Below are 25542 nucleotides of genomic sequence, written 5' to 3'. Positions count from 1 at the left end.
ATCCCCTGCTATTCCAGGCATTTCATGTTCATGTTTCATAAACAAAAATGATTAACGATAAAATCAATACAAAGCTTGCTGAAGCAATGATTCTAAGCGTTTGGATTATACTGTACCAGAGTGACACAGGTGGAGCAGAAAAGGGAGGATACTAAAGTGATTGATGGGGACGCTGCGTGACCTCAGTCGTGACGGGGACAGACTACACAATGTGGGTGGTGACGGGGACAGGCCGCGTGACCTAGGTGGTCTCGTGGGGTGGCTGGCCTCAGACTGGCCACTCTGGCCTGGGCCTGGAGGAGCTGGTGCAGTAGTCCTGCTTCACTGCCAGATAAGTGTCTCTATTCACACAGGAAGTGATGGCGTCATCTTTCACACACTGCTTCCTGTAAAACCAGACAGAAAGGCTAAACCATGAGGTCAAAAAAGGCATAACCAGATGAGATATTGATCTCTGGCATCCCTAAGATAAAGCATTCAAATGTGTTGAATCTTGAAATGATCATATTATGGTCTGTTGAAACGATAATTCGAATAAGAGACACATGGGCAGCAGTTCTATGCTTTATCTCTTGTTGCCAGTATGGTATTGTACCTGTTCCTGGACTGGGCCTTCATCCGGCATCTGTCCACCACGTCTCTCCTCTTCTGGCGGGCGGCACATTTCCACTCCCACGCGGTCAGCGATGTGATATGCCCACTGAAGGCCGTCACCAGCGCCCGCTCCGACGCCCGTCTCCTCTTCTCTTCCAGGAAGCCCGCGTACCTCCCCCTGGCGGCCTGGACCTCTCTGTCCCGACGGGCCTTCAGCAGCGCCAGATCCCCCTTCGTCTGTGACCGCTCCCTGTCCTTCTCCTGGAGCAGCTCTTTCCTGCAGGCGTCCAGGAGGCCCAGGCGCTGTCCCCGGGCCCCCTCCCTCCTCGCCTGGCACAGGGCCACGCGCTCCGCGCGACTCCTCAGCGCCTCGGCCTGCTCCCGCGCCAGGTAGGCGCGCTCGATCATCTCGAAGGGCGCCATGCTGATGGAGCCATGGCAGCGGCCTATAAGTACAGTTTCACGGTAAACCACATGAAAATTCCCGACCGTTTCAAAATAAATTATCATTAAAACCGTGTTCGATTACCGTGCTTCAAATAACCACGGTAAACAGGCTACTATAGACATACAGTCCGACGTCATTCCCAGTTTCCACTTCAGAGGAAATGATACGCTTACGCACCCACATCCCAAAATGCCAAATACCTCACTGCAGCCCTTCCATATTACATATTACATGATGCACTTTCAACCGTTGAGGCCTGGCTTTCCCTATGTTATTTGTGTCTTTTTTATTTTTTATAAAAGTTGTTGAAATGATTCCAGACTGTCTATCAGTACTTATTGAGCATTTTCAGCATATTAAAAATAATAATAATACTGTGATAATACCGATAACCATGGTAATTTTGGTCACTAAAATCGTGGTATGAAATTTGCATACCGTTCCATCCCTACCTATAAGCCTCCTCTCTGCGTTGATCGCGGGGGGCCGCGGGCGGGGGAGGCTGGCTGGGTCTGTCTGCCGGGAGTGGAAGCGGCGGACGGCGCTGCGGACGTCCCGGCCAGCCCGCCGGCGGGAGAGGAGCATGTCGCTGACCGGTTCGGCCAGGTGGAACAGGGCCTTGCAGCCACGTACGCGGAAACTCATCTTCCCAAGATCCTCTTTGGAAACGTCCTCCTGACCTGAGGGGTTTGATCAGGGAGAGAAAACAAAAACACATCATAAATATATACTTCAATTTCACTGCTAATATAATTGTCTCTCGAATAAATTGATGTGCTGTACTTTCTCTATCAATGTGGTTCGGCCGGCTGGGCTCAATTATTTTGTTGTAATGAGGGGTGTTTGGAGGGCCCGAGTCTTTTTGTTTCCTGGCCTCCAGTAAGGCTAAACTGGTCACCTCCGGTAAAACCTATGAGACAGAAAAACACTTGTAGCTCGAGCTATGCATGGTGCGATGAGGGCAGCTCTGGTGTGGAAGTGTACTAAGAGCACAAGCTGGTTTATTTACCTCTGGGCTGTCAGTTTGTACTAGTCCCTCCAGATTTACAAACAATCTCTTCATTTTCATATCTCGCACTTTGTGCCTCTGGAAAACATCCTCAGATTAATAGTTTATGTTCAATAGTTTGTTAATGTTCAATAGTTTATCTCAAAACAGATGTCCCTACAGTATTTATGTGTCTGCAATGTGAAGCGCTGCATCAGTAAATTGCATATACTGTCAGAGCTGAATATGACAGTGTATTAGGGGAGGCGGTGTCTGTTGTGTGGTTCAGACCTGTGCCTGCTTGTCAACCACACATTCTTTGACACAGCCCTCTCCTCGATTGTCTTCAGATCTCTCTGTGAGTTCACCACTGGTCTCCACTGAAGGAACTGCCAAGAGACGGATTGTAATCTTCCTCTGACATGGTCCCACACTGAGACGTCTGACAGAACACCAACAACAAGATTTCACTAAGTACCCATGATATTTTGTTCAATAGTTCATGACATGGTACTGTTATAACCAATCAGATACTTACCCAAGCCTTTTCCTGGTCAGATAACCCCGAATATATCGTTGGATGATCAATGTCGGTGAGTGAAGTGACTGGATCCTATTGATCGCCGATATCATCTCATGTACTGTTTTCATTTCACTTTGATATGATCCCTGTATGAGATGATTTACAAGCAGTTCAACAAAAGAAATAGACACCTAAAGAAACAAGACACCAGAAATTAGGTGTACATATGAGAGCACAATTATGTGTACAAACCATCTTAGACACTGGATAGAGGTTCATGTAAAAATTAGGCTTTAGGGATTTGAATCTGAAAGGGAGACACCAGTTCTCAATGATCTCTTCGTCAGATATCACATAGTTGTCCAGAGCCTTCAGTGACAATATGCTGTTGACGATGCAGTGTCTGTAGTTTCCTTTCAGGCTGAGTGGAGTGTCGTAAAGGGTTAAGGCTGTGAGGTTCTGGCAGCCTGCCAAGCCCTGGATATTCTTCCTGGTCGCCATAGTGTTGTCATGGAGATTAAGAAGCTGTAGTCTTCTCAGTCTGTCCCAAAACGCTACACAAGGAAGCTGAGTTATCTGAAAGAGGCATATATTAAATAAACAATGTAGTCCAAAAGGGGAACAAACATTTTCTTAATCTTATGCAAAGTGTCAAGGACTCCCAAGATGTTACTGTAAATGAAATGTAAACACTGTCGTCCTCAATACATTAGTACCCTACCTGATTTCCTTTGAGGTCCAACTTCACTAAATGTATACATTCAATGAGAGCATTGATTTTAGTTATGAAATTATCTGCCAATGTGCAGATCCTTAATGATCTGCAGCATCCCAGGTTTTCAACATTCTTCAAGAGTAAATGTTTCAGTCTGACCATAACTATTTGCTCAAGGTCAGACGCTCTCTCAGTCTTCAAACCCTGCCCATGGCCCAAGATGATGGACTCTGAGCAGGTAACCAGGTAGGTTTTCCGGGCATTAAATGAATCCATGTCCTCTATTTAGAGAGGAGTCTTCATAATTTCTTCCTGGAGGAAGAAACAATATTTACAAATTGGCTAGTCTATAGCTTCTTCATTTTCTAAAAACACTGGTTTCAAGTTATTGAATATAATAGCATATATTGCTTGCAGCTTGCAACATGAAAAGTTAATGAGATAGAACAGCAATTGTAGAGGATGAAGAACTTGTTGTCCTAAAGAAAATAGCCTACTGAAGTCGGAGGGAGGCTACTCACATGCTGTCCTTATGATGTTTTATGTTGCCATGACTACGACTAAAACTAGTAGCCTAGAATCTCTCCAACTTGGGTATTGATACAAGCGTCCAATCTTCGTTCATAAAATTAGCCTATTGGCTACAAAAGTGGATTTAGGCTATAATTCATTCAAACTGAAGATTGTTCAAAACTCACACAAACTTTGCAACGGCATACAATTATTACTAGGCTACTTTCTGGTAACAAGTTCTATAGACTAGTCGGTTACAAGGTAGCCTACTGTATGTTCTACCTACTGTGTGTAACCACTGCGACCTCAGTGGCCACAAAGTAGCTGAGCTACAACACCCGCCCCATGTAAACAACACAGCCACGTGACACTCGTTCGTAATGACTACGCACTTTGTCTCGCGATGCCAGACTTTCGAGATCCCCGCCGAGTTAGCGCAGACTCGTGAGTCTACAGCACCCAATAATTTGCGCTGCACACTGCCTTGTTGTACCTTTTAGAGAGATTCCTGTCCGACTTGTTTCCTCGAAATGCTGTCTGACTAGATGAAGGCGCATGTATCCTCACTGTGACGGCGCCAAGCAGGCACCACCTTGGGACACATAGTAAATGTTTGGTCCTATTTCAGTTCAAACTTAAGCCATTTGCTGGTTGATATCAAACGACGACCACGAAGTTCTCTCCGTGCGCCATCTGGTGGTAAAATTGCATACAACCGGCGCTTCTGGTGGCATAACCTCGGCTAAAGACTAAACCCGGAAGTGCCCCATAGCGATCTGACAGCACGGATTCAGACGTATAGTTCACCATTGTTTTATAGTTTTTAGTGGGTAAAAAACGGATGGTATACAGTATGTCTGTTGATATTTAGTGCCAGATGCAAAGCCATGAAAATGAATGAACAGGGGAGTAAAAAGTTACAAAATGCAACACGAGAAAAACTCAGAAAATTCAATGCATTACGAGGTAAGTTTTACTGTACTGCTGACTCGCACCTGCTTTTCTGTGCCTGCTTTGCGTGGGCCAATGTGACACTGGTCAGATGTGTCAAACCTATTCAGCACCAACCTTTTATCACACTTAGGTAAGGAGGTGCAGCAGGGAGAATTCTGGGATCTAGTGGTGATCACAGCTGTGGATGAGAAACAGAGAGAAGCCTATGAGCTCCAGATCACTGAGAAACTTGGGAGAAAAGAGCTACCGCTTGGCATTCAGTACCACGTGATCTCAGATCCTCCCGGATTCAAGATAGGTGAGCAAATCTGACCATCCTGATGATCTAAACCGTAGTTGTCCTATCTAGCATTGCTCTAAGTGACAACCTTTTCATAGGAAATGGAGGTTCGACGCTGCACTCATTGCAACAGCTGGACGAGATGTATGGGAAGGCTCTGGGCAGATTCAGGGTCATCTTGATTCATGCAGGTAAATCATTTAGCCTAATTTAAATTTATTTTGGTTATTGAAACACAGTCTGTGATTATAGTCTGTTAAAAAGATATGCATACAACCTCTCAAATTGCCTCCAAATTCTCTAGGAGGATTTAGCCAGCGTCTGCCCAATGCCAGTGCCCTGGGAAAGATCTTCACAGCCCTGCCCCTGGGTGACCCCCTGTACCAAATGCTGGAGCTCAAACTGGCCATGTATGTGGATTTCCCCTCACATATGAAACCTGGCGTGCTGGTGACCTGTGCGGATGACATAGAGCTCTACAGTATTGCAGAGGATGAGAGTGTTAGGTTTGACAGGCCTGGCTTCACTGCTTTAGCCCACCCCTCCCCTCTGTCCATAGGAACCACACACGGAGTGTTTGTGCTGCAACCCGAGGAGTCCAAAATCTCTGAGATGGAATGCAGGTCCTGCCTCCATTTTCTACACAAACCAAGTATTGACAAGATGCGCGATAGTGGAGCTGTGTGCGCTAGTCATGGTGGCTGTGTGTCTGTGAGTGACTCTGAGTTCGTATACACAGACAGTACATATTATGTAGATAGTGCTACTGCAACAGCTCTGCTTGGTTTGCTCAGAGAGGTCGGGCCTTTAAGCTGTGAGATAGACGCCTATGGGGACTTTCTTCAGGCTCTGGGGCCCAAAGCTACTGTGGACTACACCAACAACATCACCAACGTCACCACGCAGGAAGCCAGCCTGGTGGAGGTCCGCCAGAAGATTTTCCACCGTCTCAGGGGAACCCCGCTCAACGTCATCCTCCTCAACAACTCCAAGTTCTACCACATCGGCACCACCACGGAATACCTCTTCCACCTCACCGAGGACCAGAGCTTGAGGGCCGAGCTGGGCCTCCTATCCTCTGCCTTCAGTGTTGGTCAGAGTGAAACCCCTGAGAGCCCCACTATCTGCTGTGTGATGCACAGCGTCCTGCACCCCAGCTGCTCCGTGGCCCAGCGGTCAGTCGTGGAGTACTCCAGGCTTGAGGCCGGCGTCCGAGTGGGTGAGGGGTCCATCCTCAGTGGCTGCTGGGTCAGCCCGGGCCTGTGTGTCCCTGAGGGAGTCTTCATGCACTCTCTCTGCATGAACCACAAGGGCCAGACGGGCTACGTGACTGCCGCCTTCGGTATCGAGGACGACCTCAAACAGAGCGTCGAAGCCCCTGCCCACGCGGAGAAGCTCAGGCTGTTTGGGGTCAGTCTGGCGAAGTGTCTGACCCGGTGGAGTCTGGATAAAGAAGCCCTGCGCTTCTCTGAGGACATGTCCAATTGTAGGCTGTGGAACGCCTGTCTGTTCCCCGTGTGTCCTGACCCACGCGCCTCGTTCTCCAGGACCCTGGAGATGGTGCAGGTGGCGCAGCGAGGCGAGGCCCTCCAGCTGACCTCTGACACCAGGCTGACCTCCCTGCAGGAGGCCCTGCGGTGGAAGAACCTGGAGGAGATGCTCTCATTCAGGAGGGGGCTCCATGAAGACATACTGCAGAAAACATTCAACTGACCAGGACTGAGGCTACTACTTGGCTTTTGTCTTGTTGAGTGTCGTCATGTTGTCTTGCTATTATGGGGTGTCTTATGTATTTGGTTGATTGAGTTGAATGTGTATAATAGAATTTGAGGTGGGATTAGTTGGATGAATCTGAATAGATTTGAGTAGCTTTAATTATAATGATGACATTAACCCACATTTAAGATTCAAGACTTTCTGCATTTGTAGAATTGTGTATGTGATAGCCCACTGTATGATCAGATGATACACTCGACAATGCATATTAAAATATTAAAAAAAGACTACTTCCCATGTTTTCATACTCTTTATTGTCGTTCAGGTTAGGTATTACTGCAATTGTCTTCCTGTTTAGCTACTTACACTGATCAGTTTGGCGTTCCATCGGTGCTATGCTTTATGTTTTTGGAGTGAAAGCTGTTGGCTGACTTATGCAAAAGTTGTGGTCTAACCTACCTGCTGACCCACAGTGGTGTGCTGTTATTCCTCTGGACTCTGGTTTTCCCACACAGAAAGTCAAGATATCAACTAGGACACTTACCGCCAGCCAGAGACACGGGCCGGACAGTACAAAATAATTTACACCTGCTATCTAAAAAAAGGCAAAAATCCCCCCTTTGTCCCACTGCTCACTCACCCACACACACACACACAGGGAGATCTCACCCACACACACACAGGGAGATCTCATCCACACAGGGAGATCTCACCCACACACACACACAGGGAGATCTCACCCACACACACACAGGGAGATCTCATCCACACAGGGAGATCTCACCCACACACCCACACAGGGAGATCTCACCCACAGACACACACAGGGAGATCTCACCCACACACACACAGGGAGATCTCACCCACAGACACACACAGGGAGATCTCACCCACAGACACACACAGGGAGATCTCACCCACAGACACACACAGGGAGATCTCACCCACAGACACACACAGGGAGATCTCACCCACAGGGAGATCTCACCCACAGACACACACAGGGAGATCTCACCCACAGACACACAGGGAGATCTCACCCACAGACACACACAGGGAGATCTCACCCACAGACACACACAGGGAGATCTCACCCACAGACACACACAGGGAGATCTCACCCACAGACACACACAGGGAGATCTCACCCACAGGGAGATCTCACCCACAGACACACACAGGGAGATCTCACCCACAGACACACACAGGGAGATCTCACCCAGACACACACAGGGAGATCAGTTATCAGAGTTGTCAGACATTCCACTCAGTTTATTTTTAGCCCACAACTGCAATCCCTCTTTATCTCAGCCTGCTATTGTGACTGAGAGAGGGATCGTGTTACTGCTTCACTGCTCTGCTTCACCAAGCTTTAGAACACACAGAAAAGAACAGGTTGAATGGGGAACTATAAATCACGGCCCACTCAGACATGTACAGGTATGGCTTATCGTCTTTATTTGGGGATGTTTTAGTAGTTAATTTTACTATGCAAGAGCCTGTCAACTGGCTTTGGATTGAAGGGGGAGGTTCTGTAGTAAGTGGGGTTCACTGCCTTGATGTTTTGGGCATTAAGTACTGTTTTTAGTGGAACACTGAAATAAATGCTTCAAATGATAGGGACTTACTGTATAATTTTCGAGAGGAAAAAAACACTTAAAGGGACAGTGTTCATTTGGTCGTGTGTGATTGGAGATATTGCAGCGAGCATCTGATACATTGAACAAATCTACAGTGCGCTGCAGGTCGTTAGGTGATGTGCGTACATGTAACATGAAGTAACATGTTATCACTGCTGACTATAACATGAGTAACATGTTATCACTGCTGGCTATAACATGAGTAACATGTTATCACTGCTGGCTATAACATGAGTAACATGTTATCACTGCTGACTGTAACCCTTTGGCCTGCCTGTGGAGATGAGTGGAAGAAGAAGGTGAGCGAGTCGTACTCTGTGATCATCGAGAGGCTGGAGGATGACTTGCACATCAAAGACAGCGAGTTCATGGAGCTCAAACATGTCTTCAGGTGAGAAACCATGTACTCAGGGGAGAATGATATTTCACAACGCTCGCACTGGACGTCATTATACAGTGTATTACAACATTTAAACTCTGTAAAAAGTACTTTATTTTCTTACCTCCACTCCCACTTATTCACATTGCGACATAAAGTAGAGGGTTTGTTGATGTAAAACATTGATGATTGATGGTTTATTTTTCTGTGTCAGCTCTGATGAGGCTTTTCAGAAGGTGAATCTGAATTACCGTACCGAGAGTGGTCTGTCCCTACTGCATCTCTGCTGCATGTGTGGAGGTATGTCCACTAGGCCCTCTATTTATAACGCCTGACCAAAACAATACACTATATTGAGATCTGCCCTTGGGGCCCGGGGCCAATAGTTACAGGAGATTTGATTTAGATTCAGGCGTAGTGCAGGCCAACACTGTGTATCTTTGTGAGCAGGAAACAAAGCTCACATCAGGACACTCATGCTGAAAGGCCTGCGTCCGTCTAGACTGACCAAGAATGGATTCACTGCCCTGCACCTTGCTGCCTATAAGGTAAGGCAGTTAAGGGGAAACGGTCACCTTAAAAATAATATCTGAAAAGGGCTAAAAAAAAAAAAAAAAAAGCTTCAGAAAAAGATTCTATTGTCTTTTTCGGGTTTACATACTGTATTCTTTTTGATGAGCATTCATAGTTTCGCCATATGGTGGAGTGCAAGTTACAAAGCTCAATGTGTGTTGTAACGTATCACCTCACTGTGACCTGTTTTATTCAGTCTTGGCTGTGTTTTTTCCCAGGACAATGGAGAGCTGGTGACCGCTCTGCTCCATGGAGGCGCAGACATCCAGCAAGTTGGCTATGGCGCCCTCACTGCCCTGCACATCGCCACAGTGGCTGGGCACCATGAGGTGGGCACGGTCCCCGGATATAATCCTAATCAGATTTGACCCCATATACTTCTTGTCACATTAACTAAAATCCCATCATGTTCCTTGAGTTTTGGGCCCTGATTATGAATACACTCACAAATCATGGGCATGTTGTTATGGTTTAGGCCGTGGACATTCTTCTCCAGCATGGAGCCTATGTCAACGTCCAGGATGCTGTGTTCTTCACACCACTGCATATTGCTGCTTACTTTGGCCACGAACAGGTAATGGAGTTTGTCATAAGGTGCTGAACTGAAGTACTGTAGGCTACTGTACTGCACCTATTGTATTTTAGATTGCTAGCCTTGCACTTTGCCTTCAGCACTAGATTATCCTTATGCTCTTAGTCACTTGTTTTAGAAAGAAGATGCACTTGTGAGTTCTGGGAGTAGGCTAGATACTAAACTCACAAGTGCATCTCCTTTCTAAAACAAGTGACTAGTATGCTGGCTTTTCCTACGTTAACTGCAATTATTGTTAGTCGCTTTGGATAAAAGCATCTGCTAAATGACTGTAATGTAATGTAGCCTACTGCAATGGCCTTTCACTACTGTAGGCTATGCCTTTGTCCTTTCTGAGGAGCAATATGGAAGTGATTAGACTTCTCTGCTCATATCCTAATAACACAGTAGGGGAACCCCCCTCTCACCACCTTCTCTCTCTCTCAGGTGGCGAAGCTGTTGCTGAAGTTCGGGGCAGACGTGAATGTGAGCGGGGAGGTGGGAGACAGGCCTCTACACCTGGCCGCGGCCAAGGGCTTCCTCCGCATCGTCAAGCTGCTGACGGGCGATGGGAGCAGGACCGACGGTGCGAGTTAGCTAACTCTGCTAACTGCTGCTATCTGCTATCCGCTAACTCTGCGAGTTAACTAACTCTGCTAAAACAGTTAGCTAACTATCAGCTAATATTCAATGAAATGGACAACGCAGATCAATGCTGGAAGCGGAACCTCATTAATCCCAGTTCCTCCTCCACCCCCGCAGTGAACGCCCAGGATAACGAGGACCACGTTCCGCTGCACTTTTGCGCGCGCTTCGGCCACGAGGAGGTGGTGCGCTTCCTGCTTCAGAGCAACGCCAAGCTGCAGCCGCACTCCGTCAATATCTACGGAGACACGCCTCTCCATCTGTGAATCTACACTATTTTTTTTTCATTTTTTTTTTTAAATTATTTTTTTCATATTGATTCATCATTAAACACATTATTTTTAAAGTCAAACAGTTGGTCACACAGAGTTGGCTGTGGGCACAGTAGGCCTATATCCTGATTGGTGCAGATGTAGAGAAAAGCTAATGTCCATAGTAGGCCTACAGCACAGTATGTCTCCACTGTAATTTGTCCTCTACAGAGCCTGCTACAACGGGAAGTTTGAGGTGGTGAAGGAGATCGTTCAGCTGTCGGGCACAGAGAGCCTGTCCAAGGAGAACATCTTCAGTGAGACTGCCTTTCACAGGTAGACCCTGTTACACCCTACACCACACCTGGGCTGTTGACCTGCACCTTGCCTGCCCTCTTGCTCTGAGGTGACGATAGTGTATCTGTGGTCCACAGCGCCTGCACCTTTGGGAAAAGCCTGGAGATGGTCAAGTTCCTGCTCAGCCAGAACGCCATGAGTATCAACCATCAAGGCAGGGATGGACACACAGGTGTATACTGTACATACAGTACAGTACTCTATATACCATCAACCATCTCCACCATATAAACACTCACCTGGGCTCATGTACAGAACTGAAACGCCCCAACTGGGTTAGATTAATCCATAAAATACAGTGATTAGCTTTGACCCTGATGAAGCTGTTTTCAACAAATCATCCAATCTCCTCGTTATTGCGCAATGTTTGCAGCTATGTCATCAGCCTTGACCCTCTGCTTGCTTAGGTCTGCACAGCGCTTGTTTCCATGGCCACATCCGTCTGGTGCAGTTCCTTCTGGACAGCGGGTCGGACATGAACCTGGTGGCCTGTGACCCCAGCAGGTCCAGCGGTGAGAAGGACGAGCAGACCTGCCTCATGTGGGCCTATGAGAAAGGTCAGTTACTGTGAGGGACAGGTGTGGGCCTATGAGAAAGGTCAGTACTGTGAGTGACAGGTGCTCCTGGCTAATCGAGCGGACTGATAAAGTGCTGCATAGCGCACCTGAATTGAGCAAAAAACGTATTTGTGACCCATGTGTTCTTATCCGACAGGTCATGATGCCATAGTGACACTGCTCAAACACTATAAGCGCCCTCAGGATGACTCTCCCTGTAATGAGTACTCCCAACCAGGAGGGGGTGAGTGGGTAGAAGCCAGACCTACTGGCGCACAGTTTATTTCTACTAGGGATGCACCGAACATTTTGGCCGATACCGATAACAGATATTAACATTGCTGTTATGGCCGATAACCGATATTTACCGATGTCGATAGGATCTGTATAAAAACGAAATGAATGAAAAGTTTATATGATAATCAAATGTTATACATACTGAAAAACACATGGAAACACTGTCTGTATCTGTCTCTCACTGTCTCTATCTCCAAATAAATCAGATTTACCACATTGTTTCTTCTCAAAAACAACACACACAACAGCAGCTAGACAGAAATAATTATCGGCTGTTCACATCTGCCCTGTTTTGCACATCGGACCGATACCGATATATTAAAAAATGACTAACATCGACCGATACCGATATGATTGCCGATATATCGTGCATCCCTAATTTCTACACCAGAAAAGGCTGGAGAGGAGATCTTGGCTTTTTCTGAAACGGCCTGTTTATGTGGTGTCTCCTGTTGCCCCTGTCAGATGGCTCCTACGTGTCAGTCCCCTCTCCCCTGGGAAAGATCAAAAGCATGACCAAAGGTACTTTTTATGCTGCTATTTTGGTCAGATGTTGCTGGAAAATGAGTTCTTTGATCTCAAGCTTCTTTACCTGGTTAAATGAAGGTTAAATGAAAAAATATGAAAAAGGTACTGAAGTGAATCTATGCTGCAGAAAATCAAACACATCTTTCTGTTGCTATGGGACCCAATCAGATGATGTATGGAAATCAACTGCAAACAAAATGTTTAGTTATACAGTCGATTCTTCTCTATGTTCACCTACTCTTTTGTTATACCGTACGTGTCTGGAGAACTGATACTTTGATATATATTCAAGTCTAAAATGCTTTTTTTCTTCAGAAAAGGCAGATGTTCTTTTGCTCAGGGCCAGCCTCCCATCCAACTTCCACCTGCAACTGTCTGAGCTGGAATTTAACGAGATCATCGGCTCAGGTATCAAGACCAAACCCTAGAGTCTGCTGTCAACTACACGCTTTTCTACACACTCAGCATTATTCAGGGGCGGCTGTGGCTCAGTGGTAAAGCGGGTCGTCCAATGATCGTAGGGTCGGCGGTTTGAATCCCGCCCCCTCCTCCTGTCCACATGTCGAAGTGTCCTTGGGCAAGACACTGAACCCCAAATTGCTCCCAGTGAGCAGGCTAGCACCTTGCATGGCAGCTGCCGCCATTGGTGTGTGAATGGGTGAATGAGAGGCCATTGTAAAGCGCTTTGGATAAGTGCAGTCCATTTACCGTGTACCATTCATATCAAATGCTCCTCACACAGGTTCCTTTGGAAAGGTCTACAGAGGCAAGTGCAGGAACAAGGTAGTTGCCATCAAAAGGTAAGATGAGGCTAACATTATCAACACGTTTACGATACCAAGCCATCTCCTGGCCATCAGATGTCCTCAGATGTCTTATGAATCTCATGTGTTCTGAAGACATGTCTTCTTGAGACACCAGCTCTCCTCACCACCACCATCACTGTATGTCTTGAGACATCTTCAGACATCAATGATATGTCCATGGTATGTTCTTGAAGACATGCAATTCAATTTTAAACTCACACCTTTACATGCTTGGCGCTCTGGTCATGTGATGGCTGGGTAAGAGATGGTTCACACTGCTTCTCAGTTTCCCAGAAGCTTTTCGTGTGCAGGTATCGCGCCAACACCTACTGCTCCAAGTCAGACGTGGACATGTTCTGTCGCGAAGTCTCAATCCTGTGCCGTCTCAACCACCCGTCGGTGATCCAGTTCGTGGGGGCGTGTCTGGACGACCCCAGCCAGTTCGCTATAGTCACCCAGTACGTGTCGGGAGGGTCGCTGTTCTCCCTGCTACACGAGCAGAAGAGGTGAAGACATGTCTCACATCACAACACCGGCAATACCGCTGGCAATGGACCCCAGCCAATGAGAGTCAAAGTTATAATATAACTATGACTATCATTGGCTAGTTCTAACTATGACTGTCATTGGCTAGTTCTAACTATGACTATCATTGGCTAGTTCTAACTATGATTATCATTGGCTAGTTCTAACTATGACTATCATTGGCTAGTTCTAACTATGACTATCATTGGCTAGTTCTAACTATGACTATCATTGGCTAGTAATAACTATGACTATCATTGGCTAGTTATAACTATGACTATCATTGGCTAGTAATAACTATGACTATCATCGGCTAGTAATAACTATGACTATCATTGGCTAGTTATAACTATGACTATCATTGGCTAGTAATAACTATGACTATCATTGGCTAGTTATAACTATGACTATCATTGGCTAGGGTCCATTGCTAGTTATTGACGGTTAAGTCTAGGGAAAATGAAGAATGAGTTGTCACGGATACAGACACACTGACTTCAAATGAAAAAGTTTGAATTGATGTAATCTCCAATGATTGTAATCTCCAAATTGATATTCTCTATTCACATACAGTACATGTTCAGTAATTTATGTTTAAATCCTCCTTCCTTGAAGTGGACAGTATCTACAAGTCTCTTCTACTTCTTCCTACTCCCCTATTGATCTCGTAGTGTTACTGTGAGTCCAGGTGCAGTCTATAGACAGGGCCGATCGATCTGTGTAATGCGCTGTCAGTGATTGGCGGAGGCCATTGATTGGGCGCTGAGTGTTTGCTCTTCTAACGCCGTGTCAATGGACAGGATCATCGACCTGCCGTCCAAGCTCATCATCGCCATCGACGTGGCCAAGGGCATGGAGTACCTGCACAACCTGACCCAGCCAATCATCCACAGGGACCTCAACAGGTCAGCGGGACGGATAGAGGGATAATTGGGGTAATTGAGGGGTAATTGGGGTAATTGAGGGGTAATTGGGGGGACATTGACTGTTTGAGTTACTGGTGTAATTTGCCTCTTTCAGTCACAACATTCTGCTGTATGAAGATGGACATGCCGTGGTGGCAGATTTTGGAGGTAAAGCTTGATATTAGTCATATGTGATATTGAAATACAAGGAACGGTCTGGAAGATGTGGTTTATATATAAACATATATATATATACATATATATATACTGTGTGTATATTGTTGAATATATCTGTAAGTGATACGGCAGTGAATTCAACATCATTGAAAATGTGTTCTCTCCTCAGAATCCAGATTTCTTCTGTCCGTGGATGCGGACAATATGACGAAGCAGCCAGGGGTCAGTCCAGCGTCTCCCTTGCCTGATGCATAAAAACTCACAACTGTCAATTACAGTCACTTTTAATGGGATTCAGCTGCACTGACACAGAATGTGTTGCTGAGTCATCATCTCCAGAGTGCATAGCCAGCAGTTCGGTGCAGCCTGTTCTGCTGTCTTTGCCGAGGATGGTGTTTTGTGTGGGTAACGGGGCTGTGTTGTTGACTGTGTTGGGGGGTAGAACCTGCGGTGGATGGCCCCGGAGGTGTTCACCCAGTGCACCCGCTACACGGTGAAGGCAGACATGTTCAGCTATGCCCTGTGTCTGTGGGAGCTGCTCACAGGAGAGATGCCCTTTGCTCACCTCAAACCCGGTAACTGCTGCATTCATACACCAACACACACACACATACACACACACCAACACACACACCAACACACACACGCACACACACACACACACACCAACACACACACACACACACACACACACACACACACACACACACACACACACACACACACACAGGTAATGACATACACACCAGGCAAGGCAAGGCAAGTTTATTCGTGTAGCACATTTCAGCAACAAGGCAATTCAAAGTGCTTTATGTGAGACATTAAAAGCATCAAGACAAAGTGCAACACATAAAAGGTCATATAACACCAATTGCAAACGAACATGCACCAACACACGAACATGCACCAACATACACACACACACACACACACACACACACACACGCACACACACACACACACACACACACACACACACACACACACACACACACACACACACACACACAGGTATTGACATACCTGTGGCACCATTGCGAAAGGTACATCTCTGTGTACCTTTATGTGTGTGGTACCATTTTTTGAAGCATGACAGGCAATATGAATGTGTATTGTTTATATACAGTATGCTATCTATATGACTGTAGCTGTATCTATATGACTGTAGCTGTATCTATACGACTGTAGCTGTATCTATATGACTGTAGCTGTATCTATACGACTAGCTGTATCTATATGACTAGCTGTATCTATATGACTGTAGCTGTATCTATATGACTGTAGCTGTATCTATATGACTGTAGCTTTATCTATACGACTGTAGCTGTATCTATATGACTGTAGCTGTATCTATATGACTAGCTGTATCTATATGACTGTAGCTGTATCTATATGACTGTAGCTGTATCTATATGACTGTAGCTGTATTTTTATGACTGTAGCTGTATCTATATGACTAGCTGTATCTATATGACTGTAGCTGTATCTATATGACTGTAGCTGTATCTATATGACTGTAGCTGTATCTATATGACTAGCTGTATCTCACAAACAAAACAAACATGGTTTATTGGTCGTACGGTATACATACACCATCACGTGCGTGCAATGGGTGCGAAGACACACACACACACACACACACACACACACACACGCTTTAGGGTCGCAAATGTTGACCAAGGGTCGCAAATGTTGACCTGAACTGTCACAAGCCTAGCAGGTGCTTAATTGCGAGGCTACAGTACCTCTACAGTACCTTACTGTACTGTAGCTCTATCTACAGCACAGTATCTGTCTGTAGCTGTATCTACATGACTGTAGCTGTATCTACATGACTCTTACTGTAGCTATGTTTTAGATCTGACATTCACAGCGTGTCTCCTTCTCCCTCTCTCCATACCAGCAGCTGCAGCAGCCGACATGGCCTACCACCACATCCGGCCTCCGATTGGCTACTCCATCCCCAAACCCATCTCCAGCCTGCTGATGAGAGGCTGGAACGTCTGTCCAGAGGTGGGCGTTCATCTCAATCACCCCAGCGACGTTGTCGTTTGTTATACCGCTTTTGGTTCACTCAAACCACCCTGCTTGAAATCTGTGGCCATGTCGAGGTGTTTACAGGCAGTAGTGAACGCTGAGTCAGGCGCCAGCACAGGGAGTTGAGACCCTAATGAACGGAACAGCCGTATTCCCCGACGGTTCGCTATCGCATGACTCCACACTTTCTACCGCACTGATGAAGCGGCTGGCCCTCCCTCAGAGGCAGTCTTTCAGGAACCCGATGGGCGCAACGTGTTTATGATCCTATTACCGCGCCATCATTAGACAGCCAGGCATGTCGGCGCAGTCAGCCTTCTTTCCCAGGGTGAATCCGCTCTTTCTGTTTGCCACGCTGGGTTGCCAGACAACTGTCTCTCTGGACATCGAGGATGTGCTGTTATCAGCAGGCCTGGACGCCGTGGTTACTGTCTCCTGTTCGGGACACAGTGTCCTAGTCTTCCCTGAGAGACAGAGTGTTCTGTCCTGTACATGCTGAGATCCCCTCTCGGGACATCCACTACAATCTAAGCAGATTAGCAGACCTTATAGAAGTCGCATTTTAATAGCATGCACCTTATTATTAATGAGCATGCTTAAACATTCGAAAGTGTGAAATGTCCAAGAGGTAGAACTTGTACACAATCAAAATCATAGAGCACAGTGTTCCTCTTCTGGCTTTGGGTTTAGTCAGCAACAGCACAAAGATGCAAGGCGGCCATGTTTAATGTATTATTGAACAGGTCTGTGGTGGGTCTTTTGAAGCACCATCACCTTTGCTTGCTGTGTGGGTGGACACAATTCACCAGGCAGAGAGAACACAGAGGTGCTTTGGTGTGTGTGTGTGTGTGTGTGTGTGCAAAAATAAAGCTTTTTTTTCCTGATTCAGGATAGGCCTGAGTTCTCTGAGGTGGTCAGCAAACTGGAGGAATGCCTATGCAACGTTGAGGTATGTGCTACAAGCCCAGAGGTTACCGAGTGAAACTAAAAACGCTTACACAATTTAGATATTGAAAACTACAGAACCTTCATTGAGATAGTTTACTTATCAGTTCATATCTGTTCAGGATCATACGTACAAGGCACAGTAGGTGTATGTGTATTCGTGTGTGTGTGTGCGTGCGTGTGCGCGTGTGCGTATATGTGCTCCACAGCTCATGTCCCCAGCCTCCAGTAACAGCAGCGGCTCCCTGTCCCCCTCGTCTTCCTCTGACTGTCTGGCGCGGGCGGGGCCGGGGCGGAGCCACGTGGCGGCGTTGCGCTCCCGGTTCGAGCTGGAGTACGCCCTCAACGCCCGCGCCTACGCCGTCTGGACCCAGAGGTACCGAGGGGGAGCAGTGTGATAGGGTGACGCACGCACATCCAAACGGATAGTTACAGGTGCTCGACTAAAACATGACATGAGTAAAGAATAGAAGTCCGCACACCGTCTTAATGCTCCCAAGGGTGAATTTATGACATGTCAATGTCATGACATGTGAGCCTGTGTGCTAATGTTTGTACAGTATGACCATTACTACCTCCTATATGTATGCCTTTATTGTGCATGATACACTGTTTTAGCATATGAGATGTCTTAATCGGTTTGGACACTTTGACCCTACTCGGGTCCAACCCACTTCCCTCCTGTATATATTTCCCACCCCTCTCACATGTTTGGTATTGCACCTGACGAAGGCCACATCGGCCGAAACGGTGTGCCATTAAATTCACCCTTGGGAGCATTAAGACAGTGTGCGGACTTCTATTCTTTACTCACCAAAGGAGAGCAGAACAGGCTGTATAGTCCTCACTATAAGGGCATGTTGACCTTTGTGTCTTTTGATGTGCTGCAAGTGCACTATAAGCAAGTGCACCCTGCCAGAGACATCATGTCTGGGCCTGTAGTGATATAAAGGAGCTTTGTCCCGATGATTGCAGACTCAGCCTGCTCCGTTGTTAGACTGGTTGTATGTACAACACTTGAGGGACACTTTACTGCAACAGTTACGAGTGGGGTTGCCAGGATACGGGGTAAAGAAAACAAGGGAAAGCAAATGCAATAAAACATGCATGGCATTCTGACTAGAGCCTCCATGGTGCTTAGCCTGTAAGCCTGTGTGTGTGTGTGTGTGTGTGTGTGTGTGTGTGTGTGTGTGTGTGTGTGTGTGTGTGTGTGTGTGTGTGTGTGTGTGTGTGTGCGTGCGTGTTGGTGCGTGCGTGCGCGTGGGTGTGTGTGTACTCAGGTTTGTATGCAGCAAGAATGGAGAGAGGGAACCTGGTAACAGTCTCTATGGACACAGTAATAGGAGGTGGAGTTTTAAGCTGTCCTACTGAAGTGCTTAGCTAACAGAAATTCCCTGGCAGCGCATCAAAAGTGTCATAAATGTTGTAGAACCTGCGTAGAAAGTAAGAGCACCTGGTTATCGGGTCTGGGGTTAATCATGTTACCAGGACACAGGTCATGCTAGATTCAGCTGTGTGATCGGTGTCTGCTCGGACATGTGAATCTCACTGAATCCAACTCTACCTCATCTATCTTTAACTGCTTGGAGGGACCATAACAAAACAATATTCCCCAACAGTATGGTGTACATTCTAGTTTTCATACTATGTGAAGGCATGTGGAATGGGATAGGTTATACATTCATATGTTTCTTATAGCATTTTATATTTTTTTCAGTGAGGGACGGCGGTCCTCTCAAGGATTGTCGTTGGAAGAACTGCGGAAGAACATGCAGTTTCCACCCACTGACCGAAATGGTTTGTAAAAAATAAATAAAATCTTTGCATTTTGAAAAGACACATCAAACTATGTACAGCAATTAGGTAGAGCGCACATCTACTGTGTTGCGTTGCATTGCATTGTGGACCGTCTCTATCTGCTCCTCAGGGTACGTGTCTGATCCTATGAGCACCATGCGCTACCACTCGTGCAGCAGCAACGGCAGCTTTGAAGACAGCAACTAATCCTGCTGGGAGCTCGACTACAGCAGCACCACAACATGCACTGTTAGTAGTCTACACCCGTGTTCAGTAGGCTCACTAGCCTGGAGTGTTAACTTTGGCTTTATTTTGTAAATAACTGATGTATTCTATGACAATATTTCAAGAATGCACTGTTCTGCCAGCTCATCAGCATATAAACAGTTTTAAATCTGATCGTGATGTGATTACTGCATGTCATGTTTGTGCTAAAGAAACCCCTGCAGGCTAACGGATGGCTAGGGCTCGTCAGTCATGATTATAAAAACACTTCAACCAAAAGGTAGCATCTTAAAGTGCATTGCACCAAGCATCTTCCCCAGATCCTGTCTATTCTCAATGTCCTTCTGTAAACATTTTGATTTCAATTGTTTATTCATTTTTTTAAATCAAATTTGCTTTTATTTTCCATGGAGAGGATGCATCACACAATCATTCCATTTCATTAAGACACATTGAAAGAGGTTAAATGAGCAGCTACAGTGCATGAGGTAAAACAAATTAAAAACCGAATTCAGAATGAATGGCAACTGAAGAAAAAAATGATCCACAAAAATGTGTGATAGCAGCGTAATATAAATCAACACTCACTTTGAAATGTCTACATTTTACCAGCCATGACTGATAACTGTACTCCATGTATTGCACTGTCACTCCTTAAAATTAATATTTCTTTAAAATGCATGTCCTCGTGCAAATCAAATGCTATAAGGCCTACAGTACTGTATATGTGTCAGTAAAAGTGTCATTGTGCAGTAGTTTGTCATGCAAATCAATCAGACGTGGTCTTGGAGGTATGTTAGGGTGCTTTGGGCAGGGTGACCCGCAGTAGGCACAAAGACTATCAATTATTTATTTATTTGTGCAGCACGAGTAGAAGAGGATCTACTTACAGGGGCTGGCGACAGCACCTGTGCTCAATACCTCCACAAGCAGGGCCTCATTGTGTTTGTCTAACAAAAGGGATATGTTGGTACAGTATTGTAAACATTTATATCATCTAACAAAACTTGTGTAAACAAAATAGTTATCCTAACCTTGTTCAGGGGAAATATATATTTTCTTCATTCTCAGTTGTGCTTTAAAATTTTGTTCACAGGTATAAAATAATCTACAGTACAAATCAAACAGTTGATGATCGAACTTGTTAAAGCATTATTAATGTATCTGGAAAGGATATGATCAAGAACAATTATCATGGTCATCTGTGCTGTAGTGAAACAGAAAATAACAGAGACTTCCATTAAAACATGCTTTTTCATATATCAACATTAACATATTCCTTTTCAGACAAAGACAATCCTAGAAATGGCAAAACTAGAACTTACCTTGTGTGCCACTCTCTAATAGCCACTCTCTGTGCGTGCAGTAGTCAACAGAGGATATGATGTTCGGGAAAACACTGAAGACTCATCCACTGAGAAAGTGCTCAACCCATCCTTACTAAGTGTCTCCTTAATGTCACCAACGAGCTCCAGCTCTTTGTTGTCTCCACTCCCATTTCTGGATGGTTCTTTGTCTTGGTCCCCTTGACTGCCATTTTCAGGTTTGGGAGTTACTACTGTGAGGTCTGTTACTTCTGTCACCTCTGTGGTTTCTTGCTCTTTAGGCTCCTTGATATCTTTGGTATCTTCAGATGCTCTCTCAGAATTGGAATGGTGCTTAGGACTCTCAGAATGCTCCTGCGGTTCCTCCTTGGTTTTGGAAAGTGTTAGCAAGTCAGTTAGCTCCTCCACTGTAGTTTGATGTTCATCCATCCCAGACCTGTCTTTGCTGTCCTCAGCCTCTGCTGGATTCTCACTGATATTCTTTTTAACACTACTTACTGATTGGTTACTACCTGATAGGCTTTCCACATCGGTTTTGGAGACATCCGTTGGCTCAGTCTTTTTCTGTGTTATATTGTCTTCAGCCTCTGCTGGATTCTCACTGTAAACCTTTTTAACACTAGTTACTGATTGGTTACTACCTGATAGGCTTTCCACATTGGTTTTAAAGACATCCATTACCTCTTTCTGTGTTTTATTGTCTTCACCCTCTGCTAGATTCGTACTGTTAATTTTTTTAACACTAGTCACTGATTGGTTACTACCTGATAGGCTTTCCACATCGGTTTTGGAGAAATCTGTTGCCTCAGTCTTTTTCTGTGTTATATTGTCTTCAGCCTCTGCTGGATTCTCACTGGTATTCTTTTTAACGCTAGTCACTGAATGGTTACTACCTGATAGGCTTTCCACATCAGTTTTGGAGACATCTGTTGCCTCAGTCTTTTTCTGTGTTATATTGTCTTCAGCCTCTGCTGGATTCTCACTGGTATCCTTTTTAACACTAGTCACTGATTGGTTACTACCTGATAGGCTTTCCACATCGATTTTGGAGACATCTGTTGCCTCAGTCTTTTTCTGTGTTGTGTTGACCTCAGGCTCTGCTGGATTCTCACTGATATTCTTCTTAACACTAGTTACTGATTGGTTACTACCCGATAGGCTTTCTATGTTTGTTTTGGAGACATCTGTTGCCTCAGTCTTTTTCTGTGTTGTATTGTCTTCAGCATCTGCTGGATTCACACTGGTATTCTCTTTAACACTACTTACTGATTGGTTACTACCTGATAAGCTTTCCACATCTGTCTTGGATACATCTGTTGTCTCAGTCTTTTTCTGTGTTATATTGTCTTCATTTTCTGCTGGATTCTCACTTGTATTCTCTTTAACACTACTTACTGATTGGTTACTACCTGATAGGCTTCCCATGTTGGTTTTGGAGACATCTGTTGCCTCAGTCTTTTTCTGTGTTATATTGTCTTCAGTTTCTGCTGGATTCTCACTGATATTCTTTTTAACACTAGTTACTGATTGGTTACTACCTGATAGGCTTTCCACATCGGTCTTGGAGACATCTGTTGTCTCAGTCTTTTTCTGTGTTATATTGTCTTCAGTTTCTGCTGGATTCACACTGGTATTCTCTTTAACACTACTTACTGATTGGTTACTACCTGATGAGCTTTCCATGTTGGTTTTGGAGACATCTGTTGTCTCTTTCTGTGTTGTATTGTCTTCAGCATCTGCTGGATTCGCACTGGTATTCTCTTTAACACTACTTACTGATTGGTTACTACCTGATAGGCTTCCCATGTTGGTTTTGGAGACATCTGTTGCCTCAGTCTTTTTCTGTGTTATATTGTCTTCAGCTTCTGCTGGATTCTCACTGGTATTCTCTTTAACACTACTTACTGATTGGTTACTACCTGATAAGCTTTCCATGTTGGTTTTGGAGACATCTGTTGTCTCTTTCTGTGTTGTATTGTCTTCAGCATCTGCTGGATTCGCACTGGTATTCTCTTTAACACTACTTACTGATTGGTTACTACCTGATAGGCTTCCCATGTTGGTTTTGGAGACATCGGTTGCCTCAGTCTTTTTCTGTGTTGTGGTGACCTCAGGCTCTGCTGGATTCTCACTGGTATTCTTTTTAACACTCGTTACTGATTGGTTACTACCTGATAGGCTTTCCACATCGGTTTTGGAGACATCGGTTGTCTCTTTCTGTGTTGTATTGTCTTCAACCTCTCCTGGATTCTCACTGATATTCTTTTCAACACTAGTCACTGATTGGTTACTGCCTGATAGGCTTTCCGTCTTGATTTTTGAGAAATATGTTGCCTCAGTCTCTTTCTGTGTTGTATTGTCTTCAGGCTCTGCTGGATTCTCACTGATATTCTTTTTAACGCTAGTCACTGTTTGGTTACTACCTGATAGGCTTTCCATGTCGGTTTTGACATCCGTTGCCTCAGTCTTTTTCTGTGTTGTATCTTTGTTGTCTATGTGTTTTGTGTTGTCGTGCTCCGAGATGTCTTTCGTTTCCCTCATCTCCTCTGAAGATATCCGACGTTTCTCCATTGTCTTGACCGCATTTTCTCTGCGGCAGTGTTCAGCCTCAGCAGTGGGCAAAAAGTCAGTGACCTCGGCCTGTTCTTTAACCTCCTCCGTGGGCCCAGTTTCACTGGGTTCATCCTGTCCTAAATCGTTGCTCTTCGGGTCTGATTGTATAGCCTCCACCTTGGCGTTTGTGTCATAGTTATGTTCATCTTTTGTTATTGGATCTGCGTCCTTATGGTCTGTATCTACACTGTCAGTATTGACGTCTTCCTCAACTTTCTGTTCTGTTGTCCTCAATGTTTTATCAGGACTCTCTGATCTTGACTGCGCCAACACTTGTGGAGACTCTAAGGCTCTAGCATTAGAATTTGATTCTCTGGCTGTATCATCAGAAGTCAGACCCCTCATCTCATAGGGTTCAATGTAGTTCTCAAAGAACTTACGGGTTTGATGTAGGTTCACCCAGTTTGACACGAGATCCCTGTGGTCTTCTTTCTCCAAGCTCTCTGGCGTTACCACCTGTTCTTGAGCCTCAACATCAAGTCCTTGAGCTTCCTGCTGCTGCGTTTCTGCTGCGGTTTTGTCTTCATTTTCAACATTACTAGTAGTTTTCACATTGTTTTCGTTGGTGTCAATTTCTTGCTTTGAATGCTGCTGAGACTCCCCAGATTCCTGTGCTTCTTTGACTGCCTTTGCTTCCCCAAGGTCAGATGTCTCCGTGCTCCGTTCTTTCGTCTCATGTTTATCTTTGCCACCTTGGACTGTGGATTCGGTCTCCACCTTCTGGCTTTCATTCTGAGCTTCACTGGCTGTTTCTCCATGGTCTATCTCACTGTTCTTTTTCTCTTCCTTGCTGGATAACATCTCATCTTTGACCTCAGCACCACCATCCTCACAAGTGGTTCCATCTTTTTTCTCCTTGTGACTCTGCGTTTCCTCCTTTTCTGATTCTGGAACTTTGTCTTTGACCTCGTCCTTCTGATCTTTGTCCCCAGTTTCTACCGCCTCTGCTTTACTATCACTCGTCTCATCTATATTCTCAGCCTTTTCCTCGACCGTGTCTGCATCCTTTCCCTCTTTCTCTTCTGTTCTGTTCACAGATACCTCTGATTGCTCATCTTTCTTATACGTTTTTTCATCACCTTCCAATATCTCCTCGACTTTCCTTGTTGCATCCTGGTCAGTTTCTTCCCCAGCATACGATGTATCCTCTGCGAGTGTTTCCTCACCCTCTGCTTTAGTCTTTCCAACCTTCTCAGCCTCTTCAACCTTCCCAGCACCTTGTTTTCCCTCATCTCCTTTACCTTCCTCCTCACTCACTTCTTCTTCTTTCTCCTTTTCTTCCTCCTTGCCTTTGCTCTTTTTCTCTTCCTCCTCCACCTTGTCTTCCCCAGTCTTGAACACTTTATCTCCATCGTCTTCTATTCCATTTCTCCCTGCGTCTTTCTCTCCTACCTCGTCTTCATTAGTCACCCCCTTTTCAGCTTCCGCAACACCAGTCTCTTCTCCATCCTTCAGGTTGTATCCACCAGGGCTCACCTGAAAAAGAGATGCAAACCTCAGTGTGATTTCTCTGGTTAGATAAAGGTTCAATAAATAAAATAAAATAAAATGGAAATACATATTTAAATACATCTACATTTTAAATAAATGAATACATTTTAAATAAATCTTTCTCTACCTCATCACTTGTATTATCTTCTACAGTGTTCTCCTGTTCT

General features: G+C 45.3%; 4 protein-coding genes across 5 annotated transcripts; 2 read left to right on the top strand and 2 right to left on the bottom strand.

Annotated features, from left to right (window-relative positions):
* Window positions 1-82: 82 nt before the first annotated feature.
* On the bottom strand, window positions 83-2171 carry LOC311307565 (uncharacterized protein). Of its 2 annotated transcripts, XM_084436383.1 has the most exons (4): window positions 2052-2171; window positions 1495-1952; window positions 596-1040; window positions 83-386 (listed from the first exon to the last, which is right to left on the bottom strand). In XM_084436383.1, exons 2-4 carry the CDS (start codon window positions 1685-1687, stop codon window positions 269-271), a joined length of 756 nt encoding a protein of 251 aa, XP_084292509.1. In that variant the 5' UTR covers window positions 1688-1952; window positions 2052-2171; the 3' UTR covers window positions 83-268. The 2 variants fall into 2 exon arrangements, with proteins under 2 accessions (XP_084292509.1, XP_084292510.1); XM_084436384.1 differs by lacking the exon at window positions 2052-2171 and having other exon boundaries at window positions 1481-1507.
* Window positions 2172-2315: 144 nt separating this feature from the next.
* On the bottom strand, window positions 2316-3544 carry LOC311307314 (leucine-rich repeat and IQ domain-containing protein 3-like; the record flags this gene model as incomplete). Its single annotated transcript, XM_084436109.1, has 4 exons — window positions 2316-2472; window positions 2569-2699; window positions 2806-3129; window positions 3275-3544. 4 exons carry the CDS (start codon window positions 3542-3544, stop codon window positions 2316-2318), a joined length of 882 nt encoding a protein of 293 aa, XP_084292235.1.
* A 1086-nt stretch (window positions 3545-4630) lies between these two features.
* Window positions 4631-6937, top strand: fpgt (fucose-1-phosphate guanylyltransferase). Its single transcript, XM_084435848.1, has 4 exons — window positions 4631-4747; window positions 4866-5033; window positions 5114-5206; window positions 5320-6937. Exons 1-4 carry the CDS (start codon window positions 4669-4671, stop codon window positions 6726-6728), a joined length of 1749 nt encoding a protein of 582 aa, XP_084291974.1. The 5' UTR covers window positions 4631-4668; the 3' UTR covers window positions 6729-6937.
* A 1194-nt stretch (window positions 6938-8131) lies between these two features.
* tnni3k (TNNI3 interacting kinase) lies at window positions 8132-20198 on the top strand (the record flags this gene model as incomplete). Its single annotated transcript, XM_084435846.1, has 25 exons — window positions 8132-8171; window positions 8654-8762; window positions 8965-9050; window positions 9201-9298; window positions 9542-9652; window positions 9799-9897; window positions 10342-10480; window positions 10657-10801; window positions 11022-11126; window positions 11225-11319; window positions 11555-11704; window positions 11862-11948; window positions 12467-12523; window positions 12845-12937; window positions 13272-13329; window positions 13647-13841; window positions 14661-14765; window positions 14881-14933; window positions 15112-15164; window positions 15385-15517; window positions 16846-16955; window positions 17869-17928; window positions 18134-18300; window positions 19642-19721; window positions 19852-20198. 25 exons carry the CDS (start codon window positions 8132-8134, stop codon window positions 19926-19928), a joined length of 2505 nt encoding a protein of 834 aa, XP_084291972.1. The 3' UTR covers window positions 19929-20198.
* Window positions 20199-25542: the final 5344 nt, after the last annotated feature.

The sequence above is a fragment of the Borostomias antarcticus genome (assembly GCF_949987555.1).
Source record: "Borostomias antarcticus genome assembly, chromosome: 3".
NCBI lineage: Eukaryota > Metazoa > Chordata > Actinopteri > Stomiiformes > Stomiidae > Borostomias > Borostomias antarcticus.
Note: the sequence above shows the minus strand (reverse complement) of the source record. Positions and strands in the feature narration are given on the sequence as shown.